This window comes from Amia ocellicauda, chromosome 8 (assembly GCF_036373705.1).
Source record: "Amia ocellicauda isolate fAmiCal2 chromosome 8, fAmiCal2.hap1, whole genome shotgun sequence".
NCBI lineage: Eukaryota > Metazoa > Chordata > Actinopteri > Amiiformes > Amiidae > Amia > Amia ocellicauda.
Genome location: NC_089857.1, coordinates 2,018,697 through 2,041,250, shown reverse-complemented (window position 1 = coordinate 2,041,250; position 22,554 = coordinate 2,018,697). Strand labels below are relative to the sequence as shown.

The window sequence follows — 22,554 nt, the reverse complement described above, 5'->3', positions numbered from 1 at the left end:
GCAATGAAGAGAAAATAAATAAATAAAATGATCAAGATGTATATATATATATATATATATATATATATATGTGCATATGCATATATATGTGTATATATCTGTATCGCCCTGCCTACGGTACTATTATGTTATTCTTTCACAGCTGCAGCAGAACTTACTGTTCGCGGCACCGCAGTCGGTGTCGTGTGGTTCTGAATCCTCCGGCCGCCCGGACTCCCCCCCCCCCCACCCCACCCCTACCCCCCGCACCCCACCCCTACCCCCCGCACCCAGGCTGCCGAGCTGCTTTCCCCGCTGGTATCCAGTCCAGTTTCACTCTCCCCTTGCCTGGGTACCGCGGTTCTGGGGATAGGGAATGTTCTGAATAGGCGCTAATATACAAGTGTTGCTGTCGCGTTGCCTGTCACTGTGGCAGCGTAAATAAAGCATCAGTACCAGCAGCAGCTCCCTCAGCCCGGCAACCCCGCTACTCTGCGCACGATCAGCTGGGCACACACCCACATCCGCCCCGCCCACCGCACGCCGCAGCTCTGCCCAGCACAACACCCTCCGCCGCGCACTGGACCCTACGACTTTACAATGAGCGACGCATTACTTACATCCCAACTCTAAGATAACGTTTGCCCAGCTTCCCTCCATACGCCACATTGTGAGTCTCTTGCATTATCAGTATGATGAGCAGTTGCACAGATTATAATACACAGAGTGTAATAAACTGCAAGCTTACTACTACATAGCTATTACAAAAGTCAAAAAGCACAAGAGAGCGAGGTTATAAAGTACAGCCATATGGATTTATAGATTATATTATATCTGTAAACCTTGTAAATTGCAATTCAATAAGGGTGTCAGCCTAAATTAATCATCATCATCCAAAGTGAGACGGAAAGTAGCATTGCTGCTTATTTCAGGCATTGATCATTAAAATAGTTTCAAACTCCACCATAGCCACAGAAGAGAAAACTCTGGAGAACACAAGTGAAAGGTGTTCCAAAATCCCAGCCAGGAGGGGTCACCTGGCACCTGAGTCCTGCGGGGGGTGGTCAGTGGCGCCGCTGATACAATGGCTTGCCCCCCCACTGGCCCCCCTCGCAACAACACGGACAAAACACCATCAGCACCCACACCCCCCCACTAGCACCACGGACAAAACACCGTGAGCACCCCCCCCCCCCCAGTAGCACCACGGACACAAAGCACAGTAAGCCCCACCCCCACCCCCCACTCGCGTCACAGACAATACACCCCCCTACTCCAGAACAATGGAGAAATGTATGGCCCCCCTAATATTACAACTGGCCCCAGTCAGGCCCCCCAAGCTGAAATGCTCTAGAACCGCCACTGGGTCACGCTCGCTTCAGTCTGGCAGGGTTCTATATAGTTACTATACATGTATATATGTGTGTATATATGTGTATATATACTGACGGGTGACAAATTAAAGGAAAAACCAACATGAAGTGTCTCAGTGAGGTGTTGGGCACCACAAACCCCAGAACAGCTTCAATGCTCTTGGCACAGATTCTATGAGTCTCTGGACTCTACTGGAGGGATGAACACCATTCTTCCAAAAGATATTCCCTCATTTGGTGTTTTGATTATGGTGGAGGAGAGCGCTGTGTAACACATCAGTACAAAATCTCCCATAGGTGTTCAATTGGGTTGAGATCTGGTGACTGCGAAGGCCATAGCATATGATTCACATAATTTTCATACTCATCAAACCATTCAGTGAGCCCTCGTGCCCTGTGGATGGGGGCATTGTCATCCTGGAAGAGACCACTGCCATCAGGATAGAAATGTTTCACCACAGGATAAAGGTGATCACTCAGAATAACTTTGTCATGATTTGCAGTGACCATTCCCTCTAAGGGGACAAGTGGAGCCAAACCATGCCAGGAAAATGCCCCCCACAGCATAACAGAGCCTCCAGACCCCCTCACTGTAGGGGTCATGCAGTCAGGCCTGTACCGTACTCTTGGTGCCGCCACACATGCACTCGCCCATTTGTAGAGAATATGGTGAAGGATGTCTCTTCTGACCATATCACTTTTTTCCACATCTCTGTAAACCAGTGCCTATGATTTTTTCACGCCCCAATAATGACCCCTCTTTCAAAATCACTTAGATTCTTTCCTCTTGCCTCTTCCTCTTGGTCCAAAACCAAGGTCAACTGGGCCCGCTCAGCATTTTTATACATGCCACAGAGCAGGATGGGATGTTAATTGCTTAATTGTATCATGCATGTTTGGAGGCATCTGCATTCATTATGTTCCTCCACTAATTTATTCAGGTTTTTCCTTTAATTTGTCACTCGTCTGTATATATAGATATATATATATATATATATGTGTGTGTGTGTGTGTGTGTGTATATATGTATATATACACCAATCAGCCATAACATTATGACAACCTGCCTAATATTGTGCAGGTCCCCCTTTTGCCACAAAAACAGCCCTGACCCGTCAAGACATGGACTCCACTAGACCTGTATGCTGTGGTATCTGGCACCAAGACGTTAGCAGCAGATCCTTTAAGTCCTGTAAGTTGCGAGGTGGGGCCTCCATGGATCGGACTTGTTTGTCCAGCACATCCCACAGATGCTCGATTGGATTGATATCTGGGGAATTTGGAGGCCAAGTCAACACCTTGAACTCATGATTCATACAGACCAGGTCACCTTCTTCCATTGCTCCGTGGTCCAGTTCTGATGTTCACATGCCCATTGTAGGTGCATTTGGCAGTGGACAGGGGTCAGCATGGGCACCCTGACTGGTCTGCAGCTACGCAGCCCCATACACAACAAACTGCGATGCACTGTGTGTTCTGACACCTTTCTATCAGAACCAGCATTAACTTTTTCAGCAATTTGAGCTACAGTAGCTCGTCTGTTGGATCGGACCACACGGGCCAGCCTTTGCTCCCCACGTGCATCAGTGAGCCTTGGCCACCCATGACCCTGTCGCTAGTTCACCGCTTTTCCTTCCTTGGACCACTTTTGATAGGTACTGACCACTGCAGACCGGGAACACCCCACAAGAGCTGCAGTTTTGGAGATGCTCTGACCCAGTCGTCTAGCCATCACAATTTGGCCCTTGTCAAAGTCACTCAGATCCTTACGCTTGCCCATTTTTCCTGCTTCTAACACATCAACTTTGCTGTCTAATATATCCCACCCATTGACAGGTGCCATGATAACAAGATTATCAGTGTTATTCACTTCACCTGTCAGTGGTCATAATGTCTGATCGGTGTAGGTGTATAAACAATATATATGGTGCATAAACACACTACAGTTGCAATATCATACATTTAAGGAATGAGAGCGATAGGTTGCGAATGCAACCCCGGTTATCTGAAAAAGGAAGCACTGCCGAAGGGGGAGGGGTTTCTGCGCACTTCCGTAGGAACCCAATTGAAAAACGTCACTCTATCAAAGCTGCCATTGGCCCCTGCGCATGTCACTCAGAACAGGTCCCATCCCACTTCCTATTCTTTAAAACGTAACGTCTGCGCAGGTTCGTCCTCTTTTGCCGGGAGCTAGGACTCCTGTGCGACCAGGGGTTGCATTCGCAACCTATTATTATCTTTCAAGTCGGAAGCACTGCCCAATGGGGAGGGGTTACTGTATAATAAAACTATCGCAAGGGAGAAGGCAGCGAGATGATAAGGGAGCCTGCCCTGAGGTGACCGCTAGGGGGCAACTTGTGTGGCCTCCGCACATTATTAAGGCAGTGGACCCTTGATCCAACAGGATCGGGGCCAAAAACCCACTGAAACACAACATCATACAGAGCCAGCTAGTCAACAGAGCAGCCGAGCTGATAACCCCACGACATGTATCATGTGGCAGCAGGAACATTCATGCTGCCACGTGTAGCACAGGAGCATCCTACTCAACTGAACAGTACAGAGTGTAGAGCTCCACTGTGCTGACAACTTAAAATGTCGTACAAACAAACTATATACACCATGTGCCACCCGTGGAACACAGAAGTAGTTGACACCACAGCGGGCCACAGACCTGCTGACCAAGGAACTATGTACACAGCGAGGCAGCAAACAACTCAAGCACCATCAGCTGGGAACAGCGGCAGTGAGCTCCAGTCTACACAAGCTGGAGCGGAGCCACAGTCCTGCTGTTTACACATGTTATATATACATAGCTGGGTACAAGCCAGACTTGTGCACCACCGCAACACAATGCAATAATGAACAAACTATATACACGGCGGTCTCGTAAGGCAACATACCTGGCGGCCGCATGACAGACCCTGGGACACATCAACAGGTCTGTCAGCAAGTCCAGGAGCTTGCGTGGGTGCTCAACTGGAAGGCATAGTCCGGTGGAAGGGAAGACACAGTTCAAATAGCTCCATCAGGATGCGCTTAACAGGGGCAGACTGGGAGAGGAAATCAGGAGCCAAAGCCTGTGTAAGCAGCAATGCCCAAGCTGCAGCAAATGTCTGTCAAGGGGCGCCTTGAAAAAGGGCCCACGATGTGGCAACGCCTCGAGTCGAGTGGGCCACCAGGTGTTCAGGCACTGGGGTCCCGGTGGACTCATAGGCCATGGCAATAGAGTCAACAATCCAATGCAAGAGGCACTGCTTTGAAAGCACCTGGCCCTGTGTCCGCGCTCCATAAGACACAAACAATTGGTCTGAGTGCCGAATGTCCTTAGTGCGTTCCACATAGCACCTGAGGGCCCACACAGGGCAGAGCAGTTGAAGCCAACTCTCTCGCTCTAAAGCGAAGGGAGGAGGATGAAAAGCCATCAACTCAATAGGCCTGTTGACATGAAATGGAGACGGCACTTTGGGGAGGAATGCAGGGTTAGGCCGTAGCGTGACCCTGGAACCATCTCCCGCAAAACGGACACACGATGGGTGTACGGACAGGGCGTGTAGCTCGCTCTTGCGTTTTGCAGAGGTGATTGCCAGCAAAAATGCAGTCTCACGTGACACTAGCTTCAGCTCAGCTGAGTTCAGTGGCTCAAATGGGGCTTGAGAAAATGCATCTAGCACTACATCAAGGCGCCATGTGGGCAGTAAAGGGGTACGAGGAGACTGTAGCTGTCATGCTCCCTTCAGAATCTGCGCAGCCAAGAAATGAGACCCAGGGGGCTCACCATCAATCCGGACATGACATGTGGAGATGGCCGCCAGATACACTTTAAGCATGGACGGGGACTTACCCTGGTCCAACAGCGCTTGTAAAAATTGTAATATGACCGCCAGCGGTAGGAATACTGCGACCTCATAGAGGGAGCTCTCACTGACTGAATAGTGGCTACTACTACGTCTGACAGACCCCAGGCAATCAATCGTTCCCGCTCAGGGGCCAATCTCAGAGCTGGAGAAGGCCCGGATTGGGGTGCCAAAGCATGCCCCGCACCAGGGACAACAAGTCCGTTCTCACTAGGAGTTGCCAAGGCTCTCCGTGGAGGAGGGTGATCAGGTCTGCAAACCAGAATCTGCGAGGCCACCGTGGGGCTATCAGCAGAACTGTTACTTGTTCTCTCCTCACCTCCGTCTCCATGAAATGACACTGCCTGTTTGGTCAGGCCAGGTCATGTGGCTCCGCAGACAGTGGTGGTAGGGAGATGAGCGCGGCGATGGTGGAGTCGCAGGAAGTCCACCAGGCCCGCTTCTACCAGAGTAGGTCTTGGCATAAGCCTCCCCTCTCCTGCCTAGGGCGGGGGCTGTTGCCAGATGGTCCCAGGTGGCCCTCAGTTCATCGAGGAGATCAGGAAGCAGCGGGAGGGCCCATGTGGGCCGCTGCGAACTCTGACCTCTCTCGAACCTGGAGTGCAGTGGGGCAGGATCAGAGGGCCAAGGGAGCTGGAGACACTCCACGGCCCTCTGAATCACCGCCCAGAACTCCTCGCTCAATGGAGCAGGAGGCGTGGGTGAGACCCAGAGAAAGGTGGTCCTCCTCGCAGGTGGCCGAGGGGGCCGAGAGTAGTAGGCCACCAACCAAAGCAGGGCCTAAAACCGAGGCCTGTACATACCAATGAGGGGGCATAGTAGAGCTCGATCCCAGCAAGCTGAGAGAGCGAGATCTCCTACAGCCGCAGCCATGAGCTGTAGTGCGGGCACAAGCCGGCAGAGGAGCACCTAACGCGGGCGAGATCTCTTACTGCCACTGCTAGTGCTCCTGCTGTGGAGGAAAAAGCCCTGTGGACAAAGAAACCAACACAGTAAGCAGTCAGAATATATAAGGCACTATATAAATACAACTATTATTTTTAAAAGTGCTCTATTGAAAACGAAACTGAAACCAAAAGCACAGCCGGAGCCCCGGTGCACAGACAGAACAGAATCGGATTAGCTATCAATACTTACTAATACAACAGTAGAGACACACACACACTAGTAAAACGGTGGCACAGCCGTGAAGCCAATCAACTGAAAAACAGTGATAATAATAATAATAATAAAGTCTAGTGCACAGACAAGACGCAGAAACCTCACGTTCTTGGGTCCAGCGAAATGGCAAAAGAGGACGAACATGCGCAGACATCACATTTTATAGAACAGGAAGTGGGAAGGGACCTGTTCTGAGTGACATGCGCAGGGGCCAATGGCAGCTTTGATAGAGTGGTAGAGCTTTTCAATCGAATTCCTACGGAAGTGCGCAGAAACCCCTCCCCCTTGGGCAGTGCTTCCAACTTGAAAGATAATTGGCTCCTGTAGAGTAATGATGAAGTCCTGCCAAACTCAGATAAACACAGTCTGACACAATCCTGTCCACTGAACACTACAACATTACATTATAGTACAGTATAGTCAGTCCAGTTACAAAGCCAGCAGCTAATTGCATAAAACCTCTCAAGCATGAAATATTACAATGCCCCTGTATTAAATGCTACAGCATTCCCTTTAAATAGCATAATGACCTCCATGTTAAAAAAAGAAAACTGTGTAGAAAACTAAGGTCTGGACCCCTAGCACCATTTTTCAATGCAATCCAACATACTAAAAGAAAGATACAGTTTGTGACTCTGAACTGGACAACTTAACTGCTTTTCAAGAGTATTGTTCATTCAAACGTTTAGATTTTTATCATATCAATATTTTTTTTCTTCAAAATACTGTCAGTATTGTCAGGACAAAAAACTGTAAAATTCCCTGAAACAGCTTGGTTTGTATCCCCCTGGCAGGCCTGCGCATGTACATTTTGGGGGGCAGGGGCACCCTACACCTCTAGGGGGTCACTGATGGGAGCACTTGTAGAGTCGCAAGGAAAATGGGCAGGGGCTCAAGACCCCCCTGGTGTCAATCTGTGCACATGCCTGCCCCCTGGGGCAGCTGATGAAGACTACAATGGTGTAGTGAAGCCAATCCATTGCAAAGGACCATACGCAGTTCAGACATGTTTACAACAATGTAAATAAAAATATCACAATAACTTATCAGCTCAGCACTGAGGGATCCTGGGGGCTGAAAGGTACTATATAACTGCAAAGTACCAGTATTATTCATATTGGTGCTGAAAACTAACTTATTATATTATTTCCATAAAGAGAGACAGAGAGAGAGAAACTCACAAAACAAGAACACAAGAACAGATAAACTACACAAAATATAAGCACTTACATAGTGCAGACAACAAAGACCATAAAATGCAACACAATACACAGAGTTCTTTATGGAAACAGACACACAAATGTAGAAGCATAATATTTGAATACATATAAAGACACACTCAGTAGAAACTCAAGATACACTGACACACACAGGGATAGTCATTCTCACATTCATGCAGAGTGATAAAGACCTCTCTCCCCCCCCTCTCTGAATCAGCAATGGCTGAATGTCAGCTGTAGGGGAGAAAAAAAAGGGAAAGAGAAAAGTAACATCCTTCTTCTCCCCTCTCCCATGCTACCTTGCCCTTTTTCACTTACCCTGGCTCAATGTGCTGTACTCACCTTTCTAAAGAGCCAAGCTACTCTGTAAGATTTGTGTGCACTTTGACAACTTCTCCCTCCCCTCTCCCCTGAGGTTGTGCCAGCGTATGAAGCTGTTCCCACACTCCCCCAGCACCGCCCCACTGACTGCACCACCCTCATAGAGACAGAGAGGCAGTGAATACTAGAGAATAGAGCCAAGAGACAGGGAGAAAAGAGGGAGGGAGGCAGTGTGGACCAGTGAATAGAGCAAAGGGAGAGACCAGACTGGAGAAAGAGGTCTGGTCAGAGAGACAGTAAGAAAAAGATCTAATGAGAGTTAGTGGTGATAATTTAGAAAGAGTGAAGAATAGAGGCAGTGTGATCTGCTGGGAGATGTGTAGAAATTATGTTCATTTCAGATGGGGTGTGTGAAAGTGTATATGCACGTGAGTGAGTGTTCAAGTCTCAGCATACATAGAATGTGTCTTTATAGAGTAGACAGACCAACACTCACATACACCCCCCTTCCTTTCACTCTCCATTCATAAATTCGCTGGTGACATAAACCACATGTTAACGTAACTATAGCGACTGGCTGAAATCAATGGTAGATGGGGACCCAGTCATGTGACAAAGGAGTGCAAGGCAGTGTTCAGAGAGAAAGCTCACTCTCGTGCAGTTGTACTGTACAGAGCAGGGGTATGTAAGAGGGCTGAGGGGGTGATCTCTTTCTTTCCTAATATTTCTAAATGTTTATTTTCAATAGAAAACCTCAATGTGTTTCTCCAGACCACTGTAACATTTTACAGACATACATCATGGGAAAGAGTTGGGGGAGGGAGAGAGAAATTGAATAAATAAAAGAGTGTCCTGTGACTGGGACCTTCGGCTTGATGAAATTATTACAATGTAGGTGCATCCCCCATTTGCCACTTCATTTTTAACATTTAATTATGTTAAGAAACATGATTCATATTAACTACAACTAATTATCAATTGTATGTCTACAAAGTATAGAGAACACCAATGAATCCTAGCAAGCAGCTGAAGAGTTTATCAGTGTGCATGCATCAGAGGCAGCATGTAAGCCAATGTGTGTGTACAAATCAGATGGTGTGTTTGTGTATCAATGTGTGTGTTCTTCCCTCCCTCCACTACATTGTTCTATCTCAATTTGGAAAAGAAACACAGCCGACTTCATTAATACTGAAATATAATAACACCATTCAGTAGGAAGGCACAGGTGTTATTTAACACAGTGGAATAAAACGTCAACAGTCATACACAGGCCGAGAAAAGTGTCGCAGTATGCACAGCTTCAAGATGATGCATTTAAAAACAGCACAAAACACAAAATACAAATAAATTTAAAACAAGTCACATATATCCTTCAGGATGAGAGTTTCACTGTTTCTGATTGAGATTTCATTATTATTCTTATTCTCTTGATTAAAATTAAGTGCAGTAAATTCCTTACAGCAGAAAATGCTTAAGACAGGGCTGTACAGCTCCACTCCAGGAAGAGCTTGAATCCAGTTCCGCTGTGCCTTCAGAACTGGGGAATGTTGGTAAATGACTGGTTAAAAAAAATCTTTAATCAGATGAATGAGGTCATCAGAAGCTCAAGTGGTAACAAACACCAGAAAACCTGAAATATCATAGTTTTGCACCTCTGACACACCTGAACGCATGAATAAAGAAGGTGGAGAGGTGGTTGTTAGGGAAGCCTGCAGTGGAAGGGAGTGGGTTTGGAAGTGCCAGTCTGAGTCTTACTGACTGTCTGGGAACTGTGCTGAACTGCAGAGCAGAGGGAGCCCCTTGCTGAACAATACATGCCAGTGGTGGACTGCTGGCACTACACTCAGTGTACACAAGATAAACAAAGGGGAAAAGTACACAAACATTTATAAAACATAGAAAGTGAATATGTACATTTAAAAAACTAAAACTGTATAAACATAGCTCTGATCTTTAAACAGGACCAAGAAGCTCCAAGTGATGGAACTGCCACAGGGGTGGGGGCAGCATGTCTGAGACTGGACTGGACAAAGCCCCAACAGTCTAAAATCCACTAAAAGTAAGGCCATTCCCTGCCCAGCCTAGGTCCCTGCTCCCAACACTGCCTAGACTCTAGGCCCTAGAGCAGTGGTTCCCAAACCGGTCCTGGGGGACTCCCTACCCTGCTGGTTTTTGTTCCAACCAAGCTCTCAATTACTTAATTGAACCTTAATTGAACTAAAAATCTGCTTAGATTTTACTTTTTAAATTGTGTAAGAAAATAGTTGCTTCTTCTATACGTTTTTTAATATTATTAGTTTAATTAAGGGTTCAATTAAGTAATTGAGAGCTCAGTTGGAACAAAAACCAGCAGGGTAGGGGGTCCCCCAGGACCGGTTTGGGAACCACTGCCCTAGAGTCTCTACCTCTGTACAAGTCTGACAGTGCTTGTATGTCTGTGTGTCTTGGTCTCTTTTTGACAATGTCTGACATCAAATGCACTACTTGACCCCACTCCCCCTATACACAACCCCTCTATGTATTCCCCACACAGCAGGCTCAGAAGCAAGCTATAGAGACACAACACAAGACCTGATAAACTAAACGCACACACACAGACACTTAAATCTGAGAAAAGGACAATTAGGCAACATACTATGCAACACAAAGAGCCGGCTGTTATACCAAAGTATACTGTGCAAGAGAAAGCCCTAATGCTGCAGCACCAGGAAGAGCAGCCTTCCAGTCAAACAGTGTATCAGTCAGTCAGTATAACAGTCAGTCAGTGGAGGTCCAGAAGGCACAAACGAGTTGGACACTCTGCAAGGTTCTTTTCATTCTTCCCCAGTCCTCTCCAGACTCGGGTGTCTTACATCTCTATCTATTCCTAGGCATTCCACTCAGTGAAGACCCCCCTGAAACCATCCTTGTCCTCCTTCAGCAGGTACTGAGTCTCCAGGTCTTCCTCTCCCCCTTCTGCACCCTCAATGGGCATGTAGTCACTCAGTGTCACCCTGTGGCAGTGCATCCACAAGCTGCAACCTGATGCCAGGCAGGAGAACAGCAGTGCCAGGGCTGCAATGTAGAAGCTCTCGCCTAGGCGGCTTGAAGCTCCGTCCCCCAACTGCCGCAGTGCCTGGCACACCATCCACAAACATACTCCACACACGCACAGGGACCCCAGTAACAGCACAGCTAAGATAGGGGGAGAGAAAGGGAAAGAGAGAGTGGGAAATAGTTCAGTTAATATGCCAGTGAAACAGCATGCATTAGCAAGTCAGTTTGTGTCAGAGCTATAACATGGCCAGTAGAGCCATCCAAATTATTTCCATTGTTCATAGTGTAGTTAAAAGCATTAAATACCAACCATTTGTAGCATTCATCATTTATTTTCCGACTATGTCCCCCCAAAACATTTAGCTGCATGGCACCCCTAAACATGGCATATTTGCTCCTGCAAATAGTTAAGCATTAACAAATGTATCTATATACACCAATGATGTACAGTTGTATGGTATACCTAGGGAAAGCATTATCTATGAACTTTATCACATGAATAGTTGGATACTTGTCAAGCAAGCATGGTTTTAATCGTCTCCTACATTTGACTAGGGTCAGTGGAAAAATATTTTTTTGACATAAGCCTGTCAGTTGGATGGTTCCTTATTCGGTAGATGACATACTCGACGGGGTATACCGTATGTCATCGCAGCTGATTTATTTACAAATGGACATACGACCTACAAAGTATTAATTTCCGATGACCATATTAAGCACTCTGCAAAGTCCGACTCCTCGGCAATCACTTGCTTCCGTCATAAGGACATCATATCTTCAGGAACAGAGAGTTCTGAATTATGCTTTCACCAAGACCTCAGACTTTAGGCAGTTCAATGTACTGTATTATATCAATATTATTGTGTCAGAGGCATTAAACAACATGCAAGATTTGGACCAGCAGGGGGCAAACCCTATTCCTGGAGAGCCACAATCCTGCAGGTTTTACAGGTCTCTCTAAATCACTGGATACCTTGAACACAGATGTTTTGACTAATTAAGACCCACAATTGGCTCAATAAGCAGTAAAACTATATGGAAAAAAACAAATCTGTAGGCACAGTTGGCCACCACTGATTTGGACTATTAACTTTTAAAGATCATGGTAATGTAAAGTGTTTTTACATTCACTATTTAACTTAATTTTCCTTTAAGTCCCATTAGCCATTGCATAGCTATAAATTATTACCAAACTATGTATGAATACATTAGTACTTACTAAAAGAGGAAGCAGTATTTTACCGTGAGTGCTTTGAACTGTACTATTTAGAAAGGTTTTGAATACGGTTTTCAAAATCAGTTTTTTAGATTGGACACAGGACAGGACAGGACAGGGCCTATGTTTCAGTGTGACACTGAGTCAGGAGATGAACATGAGTCAGTGTGTTTCAGTTTTACAGAGTATCAATGAGCTGCTGTACCTGAATATCAGTGTTTCAGTGAGTCAGTGTGCGGATGTTTACCTGTAAAGACATGCAGTAGAGTGGACAGCCCTGTTCGGGTCCTGCTGGCCCCCAAGAAATCGAACAGGAAGGCGGTGCTGGAGAGCAGGACAGTGCAGTAACACAGTGCAGCCAGAGCATACAGCAGCCTGAGCCCCACACCCTGTGGCCCACCCAGTGGCCCTGAGCAAAGAGAAGGACACAGAGGAGTGATACACTGATATGGAGGCTTGATACAAAGCAATGACATCTCTGACATACTGACACACTGAAGGCACCGCACCGACATGCTGAGACCCTGTTAAAAGAATGTGACCATAGAGAGAGATATCACTGATACCCTAACACAATACACACACACAGACGGAGAGCAGTGACACAATATGCACATAGAGACACACTGTGCTGAAAGCTTACCCGTGTTGGTGAGGTTGTGGATAGGGTGCAGAGTGAAGGCCACACCATAGATCAGCGGGTCAGAGCTGGAGCCAGATCCCCAGTGGGTGCTGCTGTTCTCCACCTCAATCCAGTTAGGGTCGGCGATGGAGGTGCAGAGAGACACCAGAGCAAAGCACTGAGACACTGCAGCCGGGGTCAGACTGAGGGCCATCACTGCCTGGGAGAAAGAGAGAGAGCAATATGTAAAAAGAGAAATAGGGAGGGAGGGAGTATAAGAAGGGGAGAGAGTAAAAGGACAGGAGAGATAGACGGGCGAGGAAGGTGTTTAGCATGGGACCAGATGTTCACAGTATGCTGCTCTAGTGTTACTGTGTCAGTGTGTTAGTGCAAGTTAAAGAGGCTCTGTAGGAGAGGAACATGCTGCCAGGCTCCAGTCCCAACTGGCTTTTGTGACGCTGATTGAATTAGAGCAGTGCAGTCACACATCTCCTGTTACCCATGTGACACAGCCCTGCCTCCACTGGGATAGAGGGCTGGCCTGCACAGTCAAACATGCCTCACAAGACAGGTACTTCCACTCCCTGTATCTGTGCAGGATTACTCCTCTGTGCTGAGGGGAGACCTGAGGGATAAAAAACACTGAAGTGACTTTGGCACTGACCTTTTGTTGCACTCTCAGAACAGACATACTGATAACTAAGAGTATTCCTTCTACAGCTGAACTAAATCAATCATACAGTGGATATAATCCCCAAAACTAATTAAGCAGCTTTGAACTTTTATATTTAAATACTAGCCAAATAAGCAATGGACAGCCAAAGTGTTTTATGGAACAAAAATCTGGTATGGGACGCAAGCTGTTTGGGAAAACCAAAGTATCGTGGGGACACATTTTTCTATGAATTACATTTGGCTTTGGCACATTTGCATGAATAAACAGTGTTTTGAAAACAGATACAATACAAAAATATATGAACCCTCTCGGGATGGCATTTAATGCCCGATTTAATGGAGATTTTAAGCTTAAGTTTATTGACTTCGAAATGACTCAATCGCGCATTTCAGGTCTCCGATTTTTTAAATGTTATAATAATAATAATAATAATAATAATAATAATAATAATAATACATTTTATTTGGCGGACGCCTTTCTAGATACTCAGGAACACCTTTAACAAAGTTGAACTATATAAAAATCAATTAATACAATAAACATAGATTAAAATTGAGAAATACATAGAGACTGAGAGTTACAAAGGAAATATCTGCTAAAATGTAGCTAAAGGGCTATAGAAGGTTGGCTTTCTTTAAGAGGTGAGTTTTTAAAAGTGTCTGCTTGTTTTATGTGTGAGGGGAGTGCGTTCCAGAGCCTGGGGGCCGAGCAGCCGAAGGCCCGAATACCCATGGTAGAGAGACGGAATTGGTGGTGACAAAGAGACCAGCAGAAGAGGAACGGAGGGAGCGGGAAGGGGCATAGGCTGATAGGTAGGTGCCAGGTTATGAAGGGCTTTGTAAGTAAGGAGGATCGACGAGAGCATACTGTCCATGAGGGGGAGGCCCCTCTCGCTAAGCAACTGTTGATATAATTATTTAACATGCTTATTATTATTATTTTCTTAATCTTTTGATCAATTTCACGGAACTCCTCTCTTCAACTGCCCGTTCTCTCTCTATAAACATCTCGACAGGCGCACACACACACACACACACACACACTTGACTTTACCCCCAGCCCCCTCGACCTGCTTTTATCTAAAGCGTGGGTGCCCTCACAATACACAGAACGGACGCATACACAAAAGCAATACTGCAGTCTCTCTAATCTAATTAGCATAATACTAGTCATGAAGGGACCCGGATCGCTGCAATATATATAATCATCATCATCAGCCTTTATCAATCCACTGCTGTATTAGCAGCATCCGCAAGACACATATGTTTCAATGTTGTTGTTGTTTTAATTAGCTTGTAAAGCATGCAGAATATGTGCTTACTTTAATTAAAATGTCAACAATAGGCTTGTTAGATTTTTCAACTTTTAGGATTAATTGTGAAATTGCCTTTCGTTTCGTTTGCTTCATCGGCCCCTAAATGACTGCACATCCCCGCTCACTAATCGTTAGCTTTATAATATTATTCATCCAATGTGCACATACATAGAGATAGCTGTGAAAACTGGTGCTTCTGCCTGGGACAGCAGAGACTAGGATCTACCCCAGTGTATACCCACACTCACTGACTAACTCAATCGGTACAAATACGATTTTAGTGTTTTTTAAGAGAACAGCATAACTAGTACAATAGCAGCACGATAATATATGATTAATAAAAGGCTGTGTACTAATTATTTGTATGTTTATTTCACCACAACGAGCTGTATTACCTGTTCAAGCGTCGCCTCCCAAATGATTTACACAGCACAGCAGTCCAGTCTGGCAGCGTAACGACCGGACCAGACAGACGACACTGGGTTTATCGGGCTCGTCCCATACCTGCGGGACTCCTGTCCGCGGTGTCCGAGTCACTGAGCCGACAGGTTACAGCGCACAGTAAGTACAGCTGAGCAGCCTGTACTCAACATGGCTTCCGGGAAGACAGGATATTGAAAGCACGAGAGAGACAGGCTGCAGGCATTTAAAGGGGCCGCGCCCTAATCTGATTAGGGACAAAATTCTCTCCCAAACCCCAGCTCACGACATGTCAGAGTGACTTGGACCATGCATAGTGCCCTCATTGGTATTTTCCTTTGCTGTAAATGAGGAGGGGGGAAAGGCATTGCTGGCTCTGGAGTTCACTCTGCCTTTATAATACATAATCATCTCCTTATCCCCCTTTTTCTTTCCCTAACCTCCTGTCCTATTTTCCCACCACTATCTCCTCCTCCTTTCCCTTTTCTTTCTGTATCCTCAATTTCCTTCCCTTCTCCAACTCACCCTCATCCTTCTCTCAGGCTTCTGTGGGGATGCTGAGTTTAATCAACAGGCCTTAGCAGATAATGATATGCACAGTGATGTCAGGTGCTCCATGTCAGCACTACACATCACTCAAAGCAAAAGAGGATGAGACCCTAGACTTGGGAGGTCTTTGTCTTGGGCTAGGGTTAATAAATAACCCCAGGGACTTTAATCAGAGCAAGGGTTACACTTGTAGTTTAATATGTCAGCCTGGTCTAGGGTTTGGGTTCCATGTACAGTTAGGTTAGATTTGTATTTCTACCTTTCTACTTTGAAGTTCCTTTTAAACATTTTATCCCAGTACCCTAAAAACACTGATTTGTCCTTTTTCCTTATAGTACATATCTTCACAGACCCTGAAGTCAGACATGGGCATGAGAGAGAGTCCACTCTGTGAAAATGTACATCTGCTGTTTATTGAAATACACAGCTGAGCCTAGTTCACTGTAGGGAAGTTTTCCAGTGGGGCATTAGGAGGTGTGTGTATTGAGGGGGGTGTCAGGTTGTAGTAGGGTCAGGTCATGGAGGGGGTCAGCGTGATGAGAGAGTTGCTGGCTTTGGCGAGCTCGGCAATGGACACACGGCCACGCTGCCTGATGAACTGTGCCACAGCGGATAGCTCCTCTGGGGAGATGAAGATAAATTTCCCCCGGTCATCTATCACCCCTAAGAGAGTAAGAGAGGAAGGGGGACAAGAAATTGAGAAGCAGAATGATGGGGAGAAAGTAGCAGAGAGAGAAAGGAGGAAGAGGAGAGGCTCTCAGGGAGATAAAGACAAAGGGAAGTGGACTTTCAGTTTTTAAAAACTCAGTAAAATCATTTCTGCTGTAATATAACAATTTAAATAAAAACAACAATACAAAGTTTAATATGCTGCCTGTATGTATACCTTGCAGAGCTACTAACATTTCTTACTGCAGAAACAAAATGTAGCACAGTTGTGTTGCTGGCAGTCGATTGTACAGTGTAATGTAATATAGTGTGCGTGTGAGTACATAAGTGAGTGAATGTCTCACCTGTGAGAGAGCCATCTGCTATGAGGTCTTGCAGTCGGGAGATGGCATCCTGGGTACAGCAAAGGTCAAAGGTCAACATATGACACTAAAGATGGAACACACCCAACCTATATGGCCTCTCTCTTCTGACAGGCTCTCACTACTACTACCACCACCACTGAGTCTTTAATGACTGTTGCATTATGAATCATTTACAAAAATATATACATTTTCACTTTACAAAACTCAAATCACTTCAGGCTTCAGACTACCAATCCGCCCACTTAAACAGCACTGTGATGTAAAGTGTGCAAGTTGGAACAGGGAACTGATCCAGGCACACACTGGGACTATAGGGCACAAACTCCCAGGCAAGACGCACCAGAGAACAGCACAATATGCTACCAGATGCAGCAGTGCAGAGTTGTGGTCAGGGCTTTGGACTCTGGAGTGAAGGGTCATGGGTTCAGTCCCAGATGGGGGACACTGCTGATGTACCCTTGAGCAAGGTACTTTACCTAGATTGCACCAGTAAAAACCTATTTATTTGTATGTAAAAATGATGCAAGGCATACTAGATAAGTTCACCTGCTAAGAATTTTAATTACAATAGATGGTGTGTTCCCAACACAGCTTCCCCTTTAAAACTGACCTGTGTACGCATTTTGAAGTGGGAGGCCAGGTCCTCAAGAAGAACCACCTTAGAAGCCTGAGAGCAGAGAGAGACAGTCAGGGTAGTGAACAGATTCTGGTCTGGATGGGTCTCTTAGAGGTAAGCTGTCTGAGCCAAGTGTCAGAACTGAGAGACTGGGAGGGAGAGAGGGAGTCAGTGGGAGTGTTGAGAGCCAGTGGTGTGTGTGGAGGGAGGCAGTGAGACAAGTGTTGAAGGGGCAACAGCAGGACTAGAAACTGAGGTAGTGACACAAGTGTGTTCAGAGCTGAGAAAGTGTGAGGGCAGGATGAGAAAGTGTGCTCAGACTCACCTTGATGTACTGAATGAATTCCTGCAGAAGATTCTGAGTCTGAAAATATAGATATACAGACACAGGAAGAAAGACAGACAGACATACAAACAGACAGTGGTCAGTCAGGAAATCAGTGCGATTAGGCAGTCTATGCATCGGTCAGTTGTCAGGCAGTCAGTACCTCATGCTCAGTCAGTGACTCAGTCAGGCCCTGCTCCTCAATGGTGAAAGTGTCCCTCAGTCGCAGGTACTCCTCGTGCTCCCGCCTCTCCTGCTCCTCCCTCTGCTGCTGCTCCTCCTCTACCTACAAAAACACACATTATCACTGTCTGTGAGTATTTATTTATTGATTTCTTTGCAATCACTTACACTAACTCTTACATTTGCACTGATCCGATACTGGCATCAGGAATTTAGCCAATGCTGGACAAAAATACGGGATCGGGTATCGGCATTTGGAGTCTATATAATAAATCAGATGTCATGATTCTCATCCTTTATGTTTCTAACGCAGTTATGCCAAAACTACGCCCCGTTTCTGCTAGGGACATGTTCTAGCCTAGTACTTCCGCATCATTGGTCAACAGCTTAAGAGTGCCGATTGGATAGATTCGGAAAGCCTCACTCGAAAACGCGGGTTAGCAAGAGCGAGCCTGAGACTCAGTTACTGGTTCTGGCATTTTACATGAGACCAACAATAGTGTTGCAGTTTCTATCTATATTAACTGCGCTGTGTGCTTGTAAGAAAACGACGAATGGACTTCAGCCACCCTGCCTTGTTTAAAAATGCCGTTAATCAAATAACCTTTCCTTTCCATAGAAGCTCCATACACAGACATATGTAAACATTAGACATTGTCCGATTAAAACGCAGGTTTATCTTGTGTTTTAGCTCGGCGTCTGCTGCAGGGATCTGATCTGGGAGTGTTTATGTTTACAAAATGTAAATCATGTTCAGTTTACATAGGTCAACAAGTGCAACGAACTGAAAACAGCACAGTAACTGATGATCCTGTTAGTATGCTGCTTTTCAGACTCTTAGGCACAATTTACACAGTTGCAGCTACACTTTGTACTTGTTTTGTACTTGAATAATGGTAATTTCTATAATATTTTGAATACTAAATTTTCTTGGACTGGAATCTGTATTTCTATTTTATATTTATTTTCTTTTACGTAATTGCTTTTTCAATTTGATTGTTTTCTATTATTATTTATTCCCATTTGAATGGTCAGTTTATGACAAAATTGCATTTTTATATATTTTTTTATACATACTTCAAGTTACTCATTATCATTTTAAATGTCTGGTTAAGATTGAGGCAGTTGTTAATAAAAAACAAAGTTGTACAGCATACAATTCAGTCATGTTGTTTTTACTGTTTTGTTCTAGTTAATATTGTAGTTACTGTTTTAACTTGGTTTCAGTTTACGGTTTTTAGATGTACAAGAATGATGCCAAGCAAAGCACATCCACACACAGGTCATGAATACAGCTGTACAATGTCAACAAAATTAAAATGCCAGTATCAGATCGGTACTCGGTATTGGCAGATATTTAATGTTCAGTACTCAGAATGGGTATTGGTTCATCCTGTGTTTTTGTGGTTAAGCACTACCTTCTTTTGCTCCTCCAGCCTCTCTCGCTCTTCCTCTCTCCTCCTTTCTTCCTCTCTCAGCTCCTGAGTTCGTTTCCTTTCCTCTCTCTCCTCCAGTTCTGCCTACAACACATACACACACCAAACATTAACATTGCCCTAATGCAAAACAACCAATCACTGATCCATCAAACTGGACAGTTTAACACAGACCAGTCACCTGACTTGATGGTAATATTTGAGAGAAAAAATAACCAGAAAAGATGTAGGAGGGATAATAAAATAACTTCTCACTTCTGTCCATATGCACTCTCTCACCTCCTTCTTTTACTGAATCCTTTACCGTCTCCCCCTCCCTCTCTCTCTGCCTTCCTCCCACTCTCACCTCTCTCTGTGCTCTCTTTGCCTGCTTCTCCTCCAGTTTCCTCTGTTTCTTTGCTCCCAGCTTTCCATTCTGGAACTGCAGCTCTTCCTCCTCTTCCTCCTCCACTTCCACACCCCCATCACTCTCCTCTGGGTACAAGAGAGAATGTGTATAATAGAGAGAGGGAGCACTGAATACTGTGTAACAGTTTAATTAAACAGTTTTAATTGCTTTTCAGTTCTTAAATAGTTTGAGAACAAACTTCAAATCCATTTTTTAATCTGTGAGTAAGTGTTCCATTGCAGTCAGTCACTTAATCAGTGTATCAATCAATCTGTGTACACACGCGTCAGTCAGTGTTGGTTGGTACCTTGGTCAGCAGCGTCTCTCTGGGCCCGTCGCTGTGCTATGAGGCGGGTGTTGAGGTTCCTGCGGCGGCGAGGCATCCCAGCCCCACGCTCATCTGCCACTTGGGGGCGAACTCGAGCCTCCACATCACGCCTCTGCTCTCTGTCTGCTGAAAGAGGGGGAGAGATAGGGAAGGAAAGATGGGTGGAGGTAGAGTTGAATGACTATGGCAGTGGTTCTCAATCTCTGTACTGGGGACCCCATCCCCTGCTGTGTTTTGTTCTAGTTGAGCTCTCAATTACTTCATTACTAGTAGGGTACTTAATTGAACCCTAATATAACTAATAATTTGCCTAATATGAGATATTTTTAAACAGTTGTATAATTAATGTCAGGTATGGAACTTGAAATCTCCAACTTTTTATAAGCTACACAATTTAAAAAGTAAATGAAGCAAATTAGTTTAATTGAGGGTTCAATTTATTAATTGAGAGCACAGTTGGGACAAACACCACCAAGGTGGTCTATGGAACTGTAAAGTAAATACTACACTTTATATAAAACTACCCATTTTATAATTACTACTAATATTCTTGTTGCTACTACTACACAATTACAATTACTACTATGGCTGCTATATTAATGTTGCTACATTACAATTATTGCTACAGCTACTGTGAATACTGCTGCTGCTGCTGTTGCTCCTATAATAGTACTATTATAAGTGATAAAACTAATAATACTGTCAGCAGTTATACTGTGACAGACTGAGTGTGTTGAGGCTGGACTGGCCAGCTGCTGTATTTGTCAGACACTGCCCCGCACCCGTCTCTCCCGCAGGCCCTGACCCTGCCGCTCACTCACCCTGCTCCGCCTGTCCCCTCGTCTTCACGGCAAACAGAACCAGAAGGGCGAGAATGGCCGCCGCTACCGCATACAGAACCACGTCCATACTCTAGAGATACAAACAGGATGGAAAGTACAGCCGAGTCTTGCGCGGGGAGTTGTGGGATATAGAGAGATCCGGAGGCAAGGTTTTCCCCCTAGACACATGCCTATGTTCACCAAACTTTCCTGGGTCTGTGCAGAATCTGGTGATGTTGTGCACGGATCTGTGCTGCTCCACCAATGGAATCGGCGAATTCTGCAGACCTGCGCAGAACTGCGGAGATCTACGCTGCACGAAAGCGACCGAGGATGTTTGGTACTGCGCTGACGCAGATCCGATAACACAACCATAAAAGAGCGCAAGCTGACAAAGAGGGATGCTGGCAAGCGAATACGAGCCTCACTGTACTCTACTGCCACCTAGTGTGAGAGTGTAAATAACTTTCGACTTTTTGTCATTTTACCCGTGAATGACATACCAGATACGATAAAGGACGGTGAAAATATTAATTTATGTTATAATACTTTGTTAAGGGAGGAATTTATTACACATTGCAGTAAATTACTATGAATATTGATTTGATATTCTATCCATCTTTCCAATGGCAATATGAGCTTCCTCTGTGCGGGGGCTTTTTGACAAAGCATTTGATTCAATATATACAAACTCAATTATCAGGGCTGTAAGAAATCAAAACATTGAGGAAACCTATATAACTCATAATAAATATATCTACAACAATTCTACATCAACTATCGAACCAGCCCAGCTGGCACAGTTAGTTGGAATAACTCATAACGTCAGATTTTGGTCATATGATGGCTGTATATGAAAGTTGGATTGACGTTAGAATAATGTTGTTGTTACAACGTCAGAATCTGATGTCATTCCAACTTTCACATACACCCAGTATATGCCCAAAATCTGACATCGGATTCTGAATTCTGTATAACATTATTATATCAATCATATCAATGTTACAAGTCTGACTTTAAGTTCCTAAATTAAACAATGCTATTAGTACACCACTTGCAGTATATGTAAGGCTTTTGTAGAAAGAAACTTTGTAGAAAGAAGTCATATTTTATTTAATACAATTTTGCATTAGCAGTAAAATTACCATTAAAAGCAAAATAAAAACATGTCATTTAGCTAGGCCAGTGGTTCTCAACCCTGATCCTGGAGGACCCCCTACCCATTCTGTTTCTTATTCCAATTGAGCTCTCGATTACTTAATTTAATTAATATTATGCCTAACCTGAGCCTTCCAATAATTTTAAACAGTGGGTTTCAAGTTAAGCATACTATGTTACACGAAACTTGAATTGTAAGATTGTATAAGATATAGGCATATACAACTTTAAAAGTCACATTTATGTAAATTATTATTCCAATTAAAGCGTTCATTTAAATAACCTGAAATCTCAGAAATCATTATTACTGTCATGTCCTGATACTTTCTCCACATCACTGTCTGCTTGTTCATGAACATCACTTCTGTTTCTGAGGGTGTCTTCTTATTCCTCATTGCTGTTACTCACTTCAGGAAGCGCTCTGACTTCAGCATGACATTTTCTTCCTCGTTTCATATGTGCCATTTTTCAGTTTCAGATAGGGGGACACTGCAAATATAAGGCTGTTTTTTTTTGTTTG

At 44.7% G+C, this 22,554-nt stretch overlaps 2 protein-coding genes across 4 annotated transcripts; both read right to left on the bottom strand.

Moving 5' to 3' along the window:
* Nucleotides 1–9,118: 9,118 nt before the first annotated feature.
* LOC136755319 (transmembrane protein 127) lies at nt 9,119–15,473 on the bottom strand. Of its 2 annotated transcripts, none has more exons than XM_066711796.1 (4): nt 15,172–15,473; nt 12,807–13,005; nt 12,411–12,572; nt 9,119–11,085 (listed from the first exon to the last, which is right to left on the bottom strand). In XM_066711796.1, exons 2-4 carry the CDS (start codon nt 12,997–12,999, stop codon nt 10,778–10,780), a joined length of 663 nt encoding a protein of 220 aa, XP_066567893.1. In that variant the 5' UTR covers nt 13,000–13,005; nt 15,172–15,473; the 3' UTR covers nt 9,119–10,777. The 2 variants fall into 2 exon arrangements, with proteins under 2 accessions (XP_066567893.1, XP_066567892.1); XM_066711795.1 differs by lacking the exon at nt 15,172–15,473 and adding an exon at nt 13,285–13,552.
* A 663-nt stretch (nt 15,474–16,136) lies between these two features.
* Nucleotides 16,137–21,194, bottom strand: ddrgk1 (DDRGK domain containing 1). Of its 2 annotated transcripts, none has more exons than XM_066711793.1 (9): nt 20,877–21,194; nt 20,035–20,178; nt 19,686–19,813; nt 19,322–19,423; nt 17,884–18,006; nt 17,721–17,759; nt 17,390–17,446; nt 16,759–16,807; nt 16,137–16,408 (listed from the first exon to the last, which is right to left on the bottom strand). In XM_066711793.1, the coding sequence occupies exons 1-9, from the start codon at nt 20,962–20,964 to the stop codon at nt 16,257–16,259; spliced, it is 882 nt and encodes a 293-aa protein (XP_066567890.1). In that variant the 5' UTR covers nt 20,965–21,194; the 3' UTR covers nt 16,137–16,256. The 2 variants fall into 2 exon arrangements, with proteins under 2 accessions (XP_066567890.1, XP_066567889.1); XM_066711792.1 differs by having other exon boundaries at nt 20,035–20,181; nt 20,877–21,193.
* Nucleotides 21,195–22,554: the final 1,360 nt, after the last annotated feature.

Excerpts from the sequence above, each read along its gene's own strand:
- LOC136755319 (XM_066711795.1), bottom strand. The coding sequence starts at position 13,476 with ATGTCTGTTCTGAGAGTGCAACAAAAGGTCAGTGCCAAAGTCACTTCA. Across the intron at positions 12,573-12,806 it reads CCACAACCTCACCAACACGG|GGCCACTGGGTGGGCCACAG; the intron begins GTAAGCTTTCAG and ends CTCTTTGCTCAG. Across the intron at positions 11,086-12,410 it reads TCTACTGCATGTCTTTACAG|CTGTGCTGTTACTGGGGTCC; the intron begins GTAAACATCCGC and ends CCCCTATCTTAG.
- ddrgk1 (XM_066711792.1), bottom strand. The coding sequence starts at position 20,964 with ATGGACGTGGTTCTGTATGCGGTAGCGGCGGCCATTCTCGCCCTTCTG. Across the intron at positions 19,814-20,034 it reads GAGAGACGCTGCTGACCAAG|AGGAGAGTGATGGGGGTGTG; the intron begins GTACCAACCAAC and ends TCTTGTACCCAG. Across the intron at positions 18,007-19,321 it reads GGCTGGAGGAGCAAAAGAAG|GTAGAGGAGGAGCAGCAGCA; the intron begins GTAGTGCTTAAC and ends GTGTTTTTGTAG.